Source organism: Pongo pygmaeus, chromosome 13, assembly GCF_028885625.2.
Source record: "Pongo pygmaeus isolate AG05252 chromosome 13, NHGRI_mPonPyg2-v2.0_pri, whole genome shotgun sequence".
NCBI classification, from domain to species: domain Eukaryota; kingdom Metazoa; phylum Chordata; class Mammalia; order Primates; family Hominidae; genus Pongo; species Pongo pygmaeus.
The window spans coordinates 112187657-112202282 of NC_072386.2; the positions used below are offsets into that span (position 1 = coordinate 112187657).

Genomic DNA, 14626 nt, shown 5'->3' on the forward strand with positions numbered 1-14626 from the left:
CTCAGCAGGTTCCGGGGGTACAGCCAGCCAAGCGAAGGGTGCATCCTGAGCCTCCATGTAGACCCTCAAGTTGAGTTCTTTCTTTTGGAGCCTCAGTTTCCTCGTCTGTAAAATGGGCCCATGTTCTCCCACGCTGCCTTTACTAAGCTGTGGATATGATAAAATTTGTATGAGGATGAGCATTGCCCTTTACTGAGTGCTTAAGACACACCCAGACCTGCCCTAAGGCTTTGATGCACATTACCCCATTTCATCTGCACAATAACTGTCTGAAGTAAGGGCTTGAGTAGCCCCATTCTGCCAACGCGAAGAATAAGAGTTGAGTAACTCACCCAGTGGCACCCAGCTAGTTGGTGGCAGAGCCTGGATATAAATCCAGATGGTCAATTTCAGCCCCATCCTGCTAACCACCACATTCTATCTGAAAAGAGACCGTGTGTGCATATGTACAAATGGGCACGCAGATCCCCTGGGGCCTTGGAGGACTAGGGAGACCTGGACCTGAATCTGTCCACTGGCTAGTGGTCCAAGGACCTGATTTCCCCCTTCTGCCTCCTCAACCCCCAGCCTGCCCTACCCACTGATTAGAGTCAGGGAGCCTGGTGCCTGCAGCTAGCCTGGGTAGGGCCAGTCTCCCTGTAATTAAGGCAGCGGGAGGTTGGGAGCTGGGATCCCTGTCATCCGAGGTTGGGGAGGAGGGGTGACGAGTGACTGAAGGAACCTCCTTGTAGCCAGGCCAACCACGTCAGCAGCCACTGGCTGCTCTGGGCAGCAGTGGGTGGCCAGGAGCAAGCCCGGTGGGTTCTTACCTCCCTGCCACCCCTGGCCTGGACCCTCCTGTTAGCCTCTTGCCTTCACTCCCTGTCTCCCTGTATCTCCCTTCTCTAAACGTCTCCTCCACCCCAGCACCAGAGCCATGTCTCCAAAAACCAGGTCACCAAGGCTTGGCTTCTAGTGTTCCAGCCATGCTGTGGGGACAGAGGATTTCTCTTGCTTTCAGAGCAGAGTGTTAAGAAGGCTGCGGGGAGGCGCTTGCAGGAGCTCCCAGGCAGCCATTGAGAAGGAGGTCATTTCCCCGGAACAAATGCCTGCTGGGGCCGTGTGTCACCCTCTGGAACACGCCCACACCCCCAGGCTGGCACTCCAGGCCCTTTCTTGATCTAGCCCAAACCTGCTTATCAGCCCTGACGTCCTCCCAGTCACCTGTCATTTCCATTGTGTGTTACCTTCTTGCCTCCATGCCTTTGCTTGTGCCATTCCCTCTAACTGGGGCACCCTCACTTTTCCCTGCTTGGCCCATCAAATTCTGCTTTTCTTTCTCTGCCCAGTTCAAACACCTCCTCCTCTCGGCAGCCTTCCCTGATTGAGCCCAAATGAAGCTGTCTCCCAAAAGCCCACAGTACTGCCCTGCGGCCTGGGTGGGCTTGTGGGAGAGGGAGATGCAGATTTTTTTTTTTTTTTTTTTTTTTTTTTGAGATGGAGTCTCGCTCTGTCACCCAGGCTGGAGTGCAGTGGCACGATCTTGGCTCACTGCAACCTCCACCTCCTGGATATAAGTGACTCTCCTGCCTCAGCCTCCCAAGTAGCTGGAATTACAGGCACGCATCACCACACCAGACTAATTTTTTGTATTTTTAGTAGAGATGGGGGTTTCACCATGTTGGCCAGGCTGGTCTCGAACTCCTGATCCGCCCGCCTCAGCCTCCCAAAGTGCGGGGATTACAGGTGTGAGCCACCATGCCCGGCTAGGAGATGCAGATTGAATACAGATTGATTGAGATGCATCTTTGTCCTCCCCATCATCCCAGCACCAAGGCTGTGCCCTCTCTGGGATCCAGGCCTGCCCTGGTGGTCACTCACATCTGTGGCCTTGGTCAAGTCACATCACCTCTCTAAACTGCATTGTCCCTATCTGTAAAATAGGAGAACCAGAGTTTCTCCTGGAAGAGACCATAGTGAGGAGTGTATGAGACAATGTGGGCAAATACTTGAAATGGTGCCCACTTCTAGTGCCTGCTTAATAAATAGCACCCGGGGTTCCTACAGCTGTGGCTGTGGAGCCTGTATCGCCCTCTCCCCTGATGGCTTGGTGGCTTCCCCTCTTTTACAAGATCACCAGGGAGGCCTCCCCAGAGGACAATCCGGATCATGTCATTCTCACAGACCCTCCTCCAGGCAGGCCTGGAGCCATCCCCAAAGGCCCTGTCCAACCCACTCCTGACTCTCTCCCTGGCTCCCCCATCCCATCTCTCACCAGCCCCGCGTCATTTGCTCTACTCCAACCACCTGGAACTTATTCGGGGGGCACTGAACACCCCATGCACCCTTTCACCTCAGGGCTATTGCATAGGTCACTCCCTCCTTCTGTACCTGGCTAACTCCTGCTCATCCTTTAGGCCCCAGCTTACGTGCCCATTCCTCCAGGAGGTCTTCCCTGACCACCTCCTCCATCCAGGTGAGGTGCCCCTTCTCTGTGTTCCTGCAGCTCTTGCACCACACACTGCACGGCAATGACCTGTTTTCCTGTGAGCTCCAAGAAGCCGGGCACTGTGCCTCGCTCCCTGCTGCAAACTCAGCACCGGGCACAGTGTCTGGTGCGGACTAGATGCTCAAAAAATATTTAGTGACTAACTGAATGGATGGATGAGTCAATTTCTGCATCCCCCACACTGCGGGAAATGTCTGTAGAACAGATTTGAGTGGGAGGTTCCAGCAGGGCCTGGGAGAAGCCCTTGGGGTTTGGGTACTGGGGGTAAACAGAGCAGACCCCCCAACCCCTCCCCTGGGGGGCTGGGCTCCCCGCTTCCTGCAAACCCCCTGGGCCCCAGAGCCGGCTTCCAGATGCTAAGCCCGTCTCAGCCTCACCTCTTAGCTTTTCCATCTGCACAGCCGGGCCAGATCCCCGCAGCCAGCATCACGGGCAGCCAGGCCAACCGTCCCGGCGTCTTCCTATTTTAGACATCTTGCTGCCTCGGTCCCTTCTAATGTTTCCAGCTAGGCTGCGGGGGGAGGAAAAAGAGGTTACTGCTACTTTAAATGTACTGTATGAAGGCGAGGGCTGGAAAGGGGCCTGCTTGCAGGAATACCCAGTCATCTAGTTGGAAAAGCCGCCAGATGGAATACAAAAGGAGGAACCCAGACGCTCATGGAGACAGCCTCGGTTCATAAATCAGGTGGGGCCAGGGGCTGGGGGGCCCACACGCCATGGAGCCCGACTCCCTCCTGGACCAAGACGACTCCTACGGTAAGACAGTGCCGGCAAAGTGCAGAGTTGGGGGTTTTAGCCTGTCTGCTCAACAGACTTTTCTCTGCTATAGGAATCTGAGTTGAAGCGGGGAGGCGGTCAGGCATCTGGGCACTGTCTGGTCTTGGGACCCATGGGTGGGCATGGGTGCCTTGGGCTATGAGACTCAGGGCTGGAGGGTCCCTGGAGCGGGCAGCGCCTCAGACTCCCGGCATTGACAAGGTCCAGGGGAGGGAGAGAGAGTTTCTCAGCTGCTTCTGTTTTGCTCCTGGCCAAGAAGGAAAGGAAGGAAGTTTTGCAGCCCCCCTGCCTGTCTGCCTGCTTCGCTGTTCGTCAGGCCTGCCCTGTGCTGTGGGGAATTCAATTAGTGCGATCCTGCAGATAAATATAGATGGAAGAGGTGACAGGAACATACCTTGTAATTAAAGGCCAGGGCTCATGCTGAAAGCACTCCCCGTGTGACAGGGCCCCAGTGGCTGCCACCAGGGAGCTGCCCCCGTGCAGCTGCCCAGGCCACTGGAAGCCCTGCATGCATTATTGGGGAAAAGTTGCTTGGGACAGAGCCCATGCAGAGTCTGGAAGAGGGATTTATAAGACTTGGAAGGGTTCCTTCGTGGCGGTTTCTGCAGGCCTGGGGCTCCAGGGATGCAGTAACTCAGCTTCTGCACTACTCAGCCTGGCCAGAGAGCTCACCTTTGGCTGGGATGCCCAGCACAGCCCGGCTGTCTCTGGACAACCAAGGAGGGACGCAAGAGTGCAAGAGTGTGGCCGAGGCACCGAGGCTGGGAGTGGGGGGGGGGTGGGGCAGCAGGTTTTAGGACTCAGCAGGGAGAAGGCCTGCTGGCCTCAGAAGAGGTGGTAATTGCAGGGCGACCTCATCCCAACTTGGGTCAGGTCAGCCTTCCAGGGGTTCAGGTCCTCCTGAGACCACAGTTCTACTAAGAAAACCAAGTTCTTGTTTCTCCGGACTTTCCCCCACCCCGTCCAGGCCTGGCTGCCTGGCACAGATTCAAGGCCAAATTTCCTTCCTCCTGCAGGAGCTCAGCCCTTTCCAAGGAGAGGGGCCCTTTGCCACGTTTGGAGCTGCAGCCCTCAGGGAAGTTTGGCAAGGCCCAGCCCACAGACCTGGCATCTTTGGGCCCGGGGTGCGGGGGGGCAGTTGATGCATGCAGAGTGACCTCCATGTGCCAAGCCCTGTGTCAGGGTCAGGGGTGTGTAGGAATGAGGAACTCAGTCCTAACAAATAGTTGGTGCTTAGTGAATGGAAGAAGGAGGAGAATACAAAGGGAGGAGAGAGGGAAAAAAGTAGGGAGAGCAGCCCTTGGCCTGGAAGAGCTCCCAGTCTGGAATGGGAGACAGACAAACGATCCCAGACTAAATTCAGAGTGATGCGGTCCTTGGGGAGGCCAGGGGCAGACAGCCTGAGGGTGTGGGACAGGCCTGCCTGCCTCCAGAGCTGTTCACTGGAAGCTTGGCATCGGGATGCATATGGGCTCATTGGATGTCTGGATGCTCCCCTAGGGAGGGCACTGACCTTTGAAGAGGCAGGCGAGGGGGTGGGGAGGATCAGCCCCAGCCAGGGATATCTCAGGAACCCACAGTCCCCACTTGCTGTCCTCCAGATTTGCTAGTAGCAGCCTCTAGGCTGGGCAAGGCTGGAAACTGAGGCTGCCTCCACCCTCATGGAAAGGCCCCATGCACAATCAGCTCCTTGTCCTGGCCTGTCACGAGGCCGGTTGCTGATCTCCTGGAAGCTGGCCAGGCAGGGAGGTAAGGGATTCAAGAGGAAGAGGAAAGGGACAGAGGGGGCCTTAGGAAAGGGACAGGCAGGCATGGAGTGGAGCCCAGGCTCTCTCTGGGAGCAATCCCAGGCCCAGCTGGAGAGGGGTCCGGCTTTTCCAGCCAAGGTCTCCCACCCAGCCAGCCTCAGGGGTCCGGGGCTGAAGGAGGCCATCCTGGGTCAGGGCAGCACAGGCAAACTGCGGTCTCAGTGAGTCACTTCCCCAGTCTGAGCCCTGGTTCTACATTCATTCATTTAACAATTACTTTCAGGTTCTGGACTGGGCTTTGGGGTTCAAGAACAAATCAAACCTTGTGACATTCCTAGGCTAATCTGAGAGAGAGGAAGTTGCTCTGATGGGAGAAGTCAAGGCATGTGGAAGCCCTAAGCCCATACTTGGAATCCAGAAAGGCTTCCTGGCAGAGGTGACTCCTCCACTGAAGAAGTCAATGACTCCCTCTATATCGGTCAGCTCAGGCTGCTGTAACAAAATAGACAAGGTGACTCACACAACAAAGGTTTCAGAAACAGAAATTAAAACAGAAGGCTGGGTGCAGTGGCTCATGCCTGAAATCCTAGCACTTTGGGAGGCTGAGGCAGGTGGATCACTTGAAGTCAGGAGTTTGAGGCCAGCCTGGCCAACATGGTGAAACCCCATCTATACTAAAAATACAAAAAATTAGCCAGGCATGGTGGTGCATGCCTTTAATCCCAGCTACTTGGGAGGCTGAGGCATAAGAACCACTTGAACTCGGGAGGCAGAAGCTACAGTGAGCCAAGATCACGCTGCTGCACTCCAGCATGGGCGACAGAGAGTGACACGCCATCTCAAAAATAATAATAACATTTTGCAGTGATGTGATCAAAGGTCACTGCAGCCTTGAACTCCTAGGCTCAAGGGATCCTTCTGTCTTAGCCTCCTGAGTAGCTGTGACTACAGACATATGCCACCACACCTCACTAATTAAAATTTTTTTGGTGTGTGGAGATGGGTCTTGCTATGTTGCCCAGGCTGGTCTAGAACTCTTGGGCTCAAGCAATCCCAATGCCTCAGGGTCCCAGGTGCTGGGATTCTAGGCGTGAGCCACAGCAGTCAGCCCTTTTCTCTCTCTCTCTCTTTTTTTTTTTTTAGAGGGGGTCTTACTCTGTCATCCAGGCTGGAGTGCAGTGGTGCAATCTCAGCTCAATTGCAACCTCCACCTCCCAGGCTCAATCCATCCTCCCACCTCAGCCTCCTCAGTAGCTGGGACCACAGGTGCGCACCACCATGCCCAGCTAATTTTTTGTATTTTTGGTAGAGACAGGTTTTCACCATGTTGCCCAGGCTGGTCTCGAACTCCTGAGCTCAAGTGATCCACCTGCCTCAGCCTCCCAAAGTGCTGTGATCCTTTTGTCTCTTCTTATAAGGACACTAATCCTACTAGGGCCCCATCCTTATGACCTCATTTAACCTTAATTACTCCTTAGAGGCCCCATTTCCAAACAGAGCCACATTGGGAGTTCAACATATGACTTGAGGATGGGAGGGATACACATGTTCAGTCCACAACACTCTCCTTTTTTATTGAGACAGGGTCTCGCTCTGTCACCCAGGCTGGAATGCAGTGGCATGATCACAGCTTACTGCAGCTTCGACCTCCTGGGTGTAAGCAATCCTCCTGCTTCAGCCTTCAGAGTAGCTGGACTACAGGCGTGCACCACCATGCCTGGCTAATTTTTGTATTTTTTGTAGAGACACGGTTTGCCCACGTTGCCCAGGCTGGTCTCAAACTCCTGGGCTCTCTCAATCTGCCCGCCTCGGCCTCCCAAAGTGTTGGGATTACAGGCATGAGCCACAGTGATGGCCTGGCTTCTGGGACAGGCTGCTCTCGGGGTTCCCTCCCATTATCTCTGGCTGGCCCCTTGTCCTGGGGCTCTCTCTCCCGCTGCTGCCCACAGGGTCCCTTCGCCAGGGCCTGCCTCCTCTGCTCCTTCATGATTGAACTCTTCCTCCTTCACCCCTCACTCCCTCGCTTCCCGCCATCGGATCTGACCTTCCTCACGCCCCCAAGCTGTCTCCCCTCAGGGCCTTTGAGCATCCTTCCTCTTTCTCTTCCCTGAGCTAACTCCTCCTCGTCTTCCCAGTATCAACTGAAAAGTCACCTCCTCAGAGAAGCCCTCCTTAAACCATGTTCCCCCAATGCATCACTCTCGTAGCCCCTCTTTTCCTTTATGGACATTGTTCATATGTGCACTACACATTATTGCATGCTGATGTGTTTCACCCGCATCTCCTGTGAGTCTCTAAGCAATCTGGATCCCCAGAGCACAGTTCTCCACCTGTCAGCAGTAAGCATCCAACAAATGCTTGTTGAATGAGTGAGTGAACAAATGCAGCTGGTGCAGGCAAAGAGGCGAGGAAAGGCATTCCAGGGCAGAAGGAACAGCAGGTGCAAAGGCATGGAGACTGGTGATGCTTTGGAGCAGTCTCGATACTTACAATCTCGGTCAGGGGTTGGCAAGCTGAGCTCCTTTAGGGGGCTCGGGAACATTGATGGGGATGGGGAAGGGTTGGGAGCTGCAAAGCTGGGGGTGAGGCTCTGGGCACCTCTCCCTGCTTCAAGCTGAGCAAAGCACCTTTCGTCTGGCGAAGATCCCAGCTCCAACTGCATCCATCAGGTGTTCAGAGGCTGAAAGGGTTCAGCCACGGCATGGTGGGGGATCTGCAGCCACTGGCACTGAAGTTCTGGAGGCCTAAGCCTCTTAGCAGGCAGGACTAAGCAGAGCCCTATTGGGTGGTCTGGCGGTGGGAGCCCCTTAGAGCATGGCCAAGAAGGGCTCAGACACAGCTGCAGCAAGGAGCAGACATAGGTGCAGAGATTTCTTTTACAGGACAGTCAGAGGCAGGAAGGTGAGGAGAAGGGGAGAGCTTGGAAACTCGGCACTAACCCCTGCAGAGCCCTTGTGATTGGCCTTAGTTTCCCTAGGTGTAAATTGGGGTGATGGCCAGACAAGATGTGACTGTCCCCTCTGGTGCCAGCCCCTTGGAGCTGTGTGAAAAGTCCAGCTCAGAGAAGCATGTCCTTTCCGTCTGCCTTGTGATTTCCAAAGAAGGGGGCAAGAAGGAGGCCTGGCAGTGGCCAGCATAAGAGAAAAAGTCCTGCCCTGCAAAATATACTTTCTCCGGGTTCTCTTGGAGTCCTGCTATTTCTCCACTTCATGGGTACCATCCTCCTACCAGGACAGCTCCTGGTGCTTCCTCCGCTAGGGTGTGTTTTCATTGCCTGTTCACCGGCCTGACTCCCACATGAGACTATAAGGCCCTTGAGGGCAGGAGCTGTATCTTGTCTGCCACTGGGTTCCCAGGGTGTTGCACAGCACTGGTCCTGAGAAGGCGCTCAATACATACTCGGTGGATGAATGAATGAATGAATGAATGAATGAATGAATGAATGAATAAGTGAGTGAGAGTGAGTGAATTAATGAGTGGCATGAGCTGAATCCTGCCCTTAACTTGCTCCACATCCTTAGGCATCCTCCTCGACTCTGGACTTCTGGTTCCTTAGCTGTCAGCTGAGGGTGCTGGGCCCCATGCCCCAAGAGAGCAGGCCTGCATCTCATCCCAGCTCTTTCTGTTATTGGGTGGCCTGGACCAAGTCCCTGCCCTGACTTAGCCTCAGCTTCCTCATCTGACAAATGGGCAGACTCAGCCCTGCCCTGTCTGTTTTTCAGGTGGTCTTGGAGCTCCGGAGGAGTAAGGAGGCAAAAGAGTGTGAGGCTGGACACCTGTCAGGGGAGTCTGTGACTCGTACAGGAGGGGGTTGGGCTCAGACAGCCCGCTGGAATAAACCCTCTGAAGCGGGTGGTTGCTTTGGATATCATGGAGGTGGAGCAGGCAGCTCAAAAGCTCAGAACTTTCCATTTGTTCCTGATGACAACCAGCATGGGCATCTACCCCAGGGTTGTTGGGAGATCTCAGCAGAGAAGCAGGTGGATGTGAGTTTGTAAACTTCCAAATGCTACTGCTATAATAACCATTCGGTAAGCACCTACTCCATGCCAGGATCCAAAGGCACTTTATCTACACTGTCTTCTGTTTTGGTTTGTTTGTTTGTTTGTTTGTTTTTGAGATGGAGTTTCGCTCTTGTTGCCCAGGCTGGAGTGCAATGGCGCAATCTCAGCTCACTGCAACCTCTGCCTCCTGGGTTTAAGCGGTTCTCCTGCCTCAGCCTCCCAAGTAGCTGGGATTACAGGCATGCGCCACCAAGCCCGGCTAATTTTGAATTTTTTGTTAGAGGCGGGGTTTCGCCATGTTGGTCAAGCTGGTCTCGAACTCCTGACCTCAGGTGATCCACCCACCTTGGCCTCCCAAAGTGCTAGGATTACAGGCATGAGCCACCATGCCCAGCATTTTTTTGTTTTGTTTTTTGTTTTTTGGGATAGAGTCTCACTCTGTCGCCCAGTTTAGAGTGCAGTGGCATGATCTCGGCTCACTGCAACCTCCACCTCCTGGGTTCAAGCAATTTTCCTGCCTCAGCCTCCTGAGTAGCTGGGACTACAGGCACGCAACACCATGCCCGGCTAATTTTTCTATTTTTGTAGAGATGGGGTTTTGCCATGTGAGCAGGCTGGTCTCGAACTCCTGACCTTAGGTAATCTGCCCACCTTGGCCTCCCAAAATGCTGGGATTAGAGGTGTGAGCCACCGCATCTGGCCTACATTGTCTTCTGAATCCTTGTAATACACTTGGTGGGTTGCAGTTAGCCTCATTTTCCAGATGAGAAAATTGAGGCCCAGGGAGGTTACGTGACTGGCCCTGATCACACAGTGAGTGCACTGATTCAAACCCAGCTTGCTCCAGCTACAAATCCCAATATCTTTATTTTGCTGCAGTCCTGAAAGCCAGTGTGTACCAAAGCTGCCACCTGGAGGCCCCTCCCTGTGCCTGTAGAAAATCCTCTCTCCCGGGGAACGTTCACTGAAGCAGCTCAGAGATGTGGCAGGAGCCATGTCAGCTCAGCTGGCCAAGGCGAGAGGCAGACTCAGCTGTGGGACAGGGAGTCCTCTAAAGAGACGACAATTTGAGGCCAAAATAGCCTGATGTCATCAGGGGGCCTGATATCATGACTCCCTGGGCCTTCCTTTGATAGGCAGAGGGATTAGCTTCAACTGGTGACAGATAGATAATAATTGTAAAAAATAACAGCTATGTGTCCAGCCACTGGCCTCCCATTCATCATCTCACTTCCCCTGCTTGGGCTTGCCCTCCCTCTGAGGCCTCCTCCTGGCTCTGCCACTCGGCTCACTCAGCAGGTGCCAGCCAAAGACCTGGGTTCTCGTTGAGCCTCCATTTCCCCATCTGTGAAACTGACACCAGCCTAGCATGCCTGGAATGGGGAAGGGATGCCAGAATCGAGATTCCTTCCATCTTGTTCGAGGGCTCTTCCTAGACCAGGCTGCCTGGGCCTCAGAAAAATTAAGGAAGAGAAGCCACATTCATACCTGGAGCCCTTCTATAAGTGAAAAAATTAGGCCAAGGAGGCAGAGCTGGGGTCCTATTTATGAGCATTTACTGTGTGCCTGGCTCCCTGCTAAATGTTCTCCATTGACTCCTCACAGAGGAAGGAACAACCCCACAGCTCAGATGAGACAATCAAGGCTTAGAAGGGCCCTGCCACACAGCGAGTGAAGAACACTTGTGATTCAAACCCAGCACTCCCAGACTCCTGTGTGCTTTCTCCACTTTGGGCTGCTCCCACCACCCCCCTGGGTCTCCTGGCCCCCAATCCAGGGCCCTTTCCCATGCCCAGGGGAGCCTCAGTTCTGCTGGCCAGCCGTGCGGGGGACTTCTGAACTTGCCCAGCTGGGCAGGTGGATGAGTGGTAGAGCCACACGCTCCCTCCCCTTGCCCTGAGACTCTGGGAAGAGGCTCAATCAGGAAGAACAGACAATAAAGAACAAAGAGGCCAGCTCGGGAGGGGCTTAGGTCATTTCCACACACAAGCCTGAGCAGCTGGCCTCATAACAAGGTCAGGGGCTGAGGCTGCAGCGGGGGTTGGCTGGTGAGGAGGGAGCCCCTGTGCCTGGAGCAGGGCAGGGAAGAGCCAGGATAAAGCTCAAGAGAGAAGAGTTGGTGTCCCCAGAGAGAGAGACAGGGAAAGGGAGGGAGTGCCTGTGTCCGTAGGACGCGGACATTTCACTTCCCATAGGCTCCTGGAGAGCCCCTCCTGAACTGCACTTAACACCCCCAGGCCTGGGCTTCCATCTGCTGTGCCTCTGTGTGACCTGTGAGCCAGGCCAGTTGATTCTCAGAGGCTTGGAGGGATGGGGACAGCAGCAGCCACCACGCAGGGCTCCTCTCTTGTGAGGACTAAGCAGGATAGATCCTTCCTTCTTCTGCGGTCCTGGAGAGCCACTGCCTCAGGCTGGCTCCTCCGCCACGGGACCTGGTGCAGAGTCGCAGATCTTTAAGTCAATCAGTAGCATGATCCGGGTCCCCTAAGCTTTCCTACCACCGAATGTGTTTCTCGGTATATTGTTCAATTCCCATTTTATAGAGGAAGAAACTGACACACTCGCTTGAGTATCGGTCCTTCAAGTAATGGGGCCTGACTCATGCTCAGGTTGCTGGATGGCTGCCGCAGCCCTCCTTATTCCAAAGAGGCAGGTGGACCCCGCGCATCAGGCCCAGTGTGTCCCCAGCTTCCCCTCACTGGCCTCCCTGGGCTGACTGCAGGATACCCAGAGTCTAGCCCTCTGCTCCCACTGCCCAGTCCGTTCCTTCTGCTGGGTGGATATGCCCTGGGCTGCTGGGCCCACCCTGGGCCTTCCAAAGCCAGAACTGTTGTCCTCCCAGCTGGGATTCCTCCCAAGGTCTCACCTCGGGAAGCCCAGGGAGGCTGGAACAAACCGCAAATGGCCAAAGTGCAGGGAGACCCAAGGGGAAGGGTCTCTTGAGGTCCTCCTGTCCATTCCCCGTTACATCATAGGAAGATGGAGGTCAGAGAAGACGAAACCAGGCCCACTTATGGTCCATGCTACCTCCTAAGAGGTCCAGAGATCCACCCCGACTCTCCATTTCCCAGTCCCCACTTCAGGCCAGGCCTCACCTCGGACACCTGCACAGCTGCCTTGCCTCTTCCTGAGGCTCTCCATCTCTACCTGTCCCCCCAACTCATCCTTCATGCACAGCCAGAAGGGGCCACTCATAGGCATTCAAAAAACTTCACAGGGCCCACCGCTGCAGCAGGATAAAATCCAAACTCATTAACAGAGCTTAACGCAGTTCATGGTCTGACCCTGCAGATACACTTCTGCTTTCATTTCCAAGCCACACCCCACTTTCTTGCCACTCCCATCATCATGAATTAATTTCTGCCTTGAATATGCCTCTCTCTCTCCCTCACCTTTGCACTTGCCCTTACCCCTGCCTGAAACACTCTTTCATCTTAGCCTTCCCTACTACCTCTCCAACCTGGTGAATCCTGCCCATCCTGAAGCCTCAGCTCAGGTCACCTCCTCCAGGAAGCCTTCCCTGACTAGCTTGTTTGGGCTGCCTAGGCTCCCTGGGCTTTCTGCTATCCCACTGCACTTTGATGAGTAAAGTCCACTTGCTTTACTGCTTGTCCCCATCTCTGGGCTGTGAGCTGCTTGGTGAGCCACAGTGAAAACTTGGAGGGGAGGCTGGGTGGGTAAAGAAAGAAGTCAGGATAACCCTGATCTCTGGCCTGTGTGGCAGGAGATGTTGGTGTCCACACTGACATGGGGACCTGGGTGGAAGGGCAGATTCTGGGGGGGAAGGGGAAATGATGTTCTGGGCTTGCTGTGTCTGAAGGGCCTGCAGGGCCATCCAGTGGCTATCTCTAGAGAAATTGGTGACGGTCACCTTTGAGAGAGGCCTGGATTCCAGAGGGGAGGGAGGGGAGCTGCTGGGGCCTTCCCAGCGTGTGTCAGAACCACTCCCTTTCCCAGGCTTGCAGAAACCCTCACTCAACTGCCCAACCAGGGTCCTGTCACCTCCCCCAGGAAGCCAGCCTGGCCCTGACAAAGCAGTGCTCTTTTCTCCCCTTTGACCATTACTCGCCTCTGGTCTGAGGACATCTCTCGGGCTCTGCCTTAGAACTCTTCAAGGTGGGAGCCACATCCCTCCATGTCTTGTAGACTCCACATCGCCCAGCACAGGGACAGACACAGAGAAGAAGCTGCATGGACAAGAAACCCTGCCCCCTTCCCTGGACAGAGCCCCATCCAGTGGGATTCTGGGGAAAAGAAAGCACAAGCCTGAGGAGCTTTGGGTCAGATTGTCTCGGGAGAGCGAGGGAAGAGGCGGGTGGAGGCGGGGGGAGGATTTCTGTCCAATCTGGAAGCGTGTGCTGGATGGCCGGATCACCAGCACCCCAGGCTCGAAGCTTCCAGCCGGTGACCTACATTCCCAGGGCGCCTCTGTGTGTGCGCACACGGGCAGGCGTGCGTGAGCGCAGGAGCTCCACGGTGCGCCTGCCAGTGGGCCTCTGTCTCGGCAGGCTGCCTCCTCAGGAGCCCGTGAGTGAGCACGTGAGGGCGTGGGGGGCCCACACTCCCGCTCTGGGGTTCCACAGACTGCACCAGAAAGAGTTGGTCTGTGCCCCAGAAAAGCCAGAGCCAGGGACTGCGGGGACTGACGTGGCTGGGGGTGCCTGTCCCACCCGCAGCCCTGCCCAAGACCCCCTCTCTCTCCTCCCGTGCTCTCTCTGTGACAAATGGCCTCACACTGCTCTTTGCTAATGGTGGGGTGTTAGGCATGGAAAATGGAGGGCACAGCTCTTAGGTGGCAGTGGAGGGCGGGGACCTCAAACCACAGCCCGAGGCAGCCAGATGGCAGCCAGAGGTCAGTAGGGTGGGTGGCTCAGCAGAGGGAGCAGGCACCAGGCTCTAGGCCCTGCAGCCCGAGGTCAGGGCATCACTCAGGGGTCCTTGGGGGCTGTCCCGGGTCAGGATCCTCCTGCCTCCAGGCTGGGGTAGAGGTGGAGACCTCTCCCTCCTGGGAAGGCCTGTCTTTGACTGAGAAGCTAAGCTGACTCTATGGCCCTGAAGCCAGGGCACCAGGGAATCTGGGGGGTGGGTGCCCTGCTCAGAGACCCTTTAGTCTCTCCTTTGCCAGTTCTGTGGTGGGTGGGGTAGGGGTGGCTGTCCCCCAAACCCTTCTGAGCCTCTTCTTTCACACTTGGTCCCTGACAGCAGGGAGGGGATGGGCAGTCCTTTCAGAGACTCTGGGTCTATCTCTGTCTCTTTCTGTCTCTTTCTGTCTCTCTATCTCTGTTCCTATCTCTCTCAGTCTTTCTGTCTCAGTCATCTCTATATATCTCTCTCTGTATCTCTGCCTCTCTCTCTGTCTTTCTCCCTCCTGCTGGGCTCCCCCTGCTCCCCCCTTCCCTCCTCTCCCCCTAGTGACTTCTGCAAAGCTCCCCCTCCCCAGCAGAATGGGGAACACAGACTTGGCCGAGGGCCTACTGTGCCCGGCAGCAAGAGAAAAGTGAGGCTGAAGCCCCCGACAGCTTCTCCGGGGCCCTTCCAAGCCCCCGGGGGATTTTTGCTTCAGTTCTCTTCTCCCTCTGTCAATTCCCCAGCGGAGGCCAACCTTGCTC

At 55.3% G+C, this 14626-nt stretch overlaps 1 protein-coding gene across 1 annotated transcript in view; it reads left to right on the forward strand.

Moving 5' to 3' along the window:
* Positions 1 to 2949: 2949 nt before the first annotated feature.
* DAB2IP (DAB2 interacting protein) overlaps positions 2950 to 14626 on the forward strand; it is a 218881-nt gene continuing 207204 nt past the window's right edge. The window contains exon 1 of the mRNA XM_054501293.2: positions 2950 to 3244. Coding sequence (XP_054357268.1) covers positions 3205 to 3244 — 40 coding nt within the window. The 5' untranslated portion in view covers positions 2950 to 3204. The remainder of the gene's footprint in view (positions 3245 to 14626) is intronic.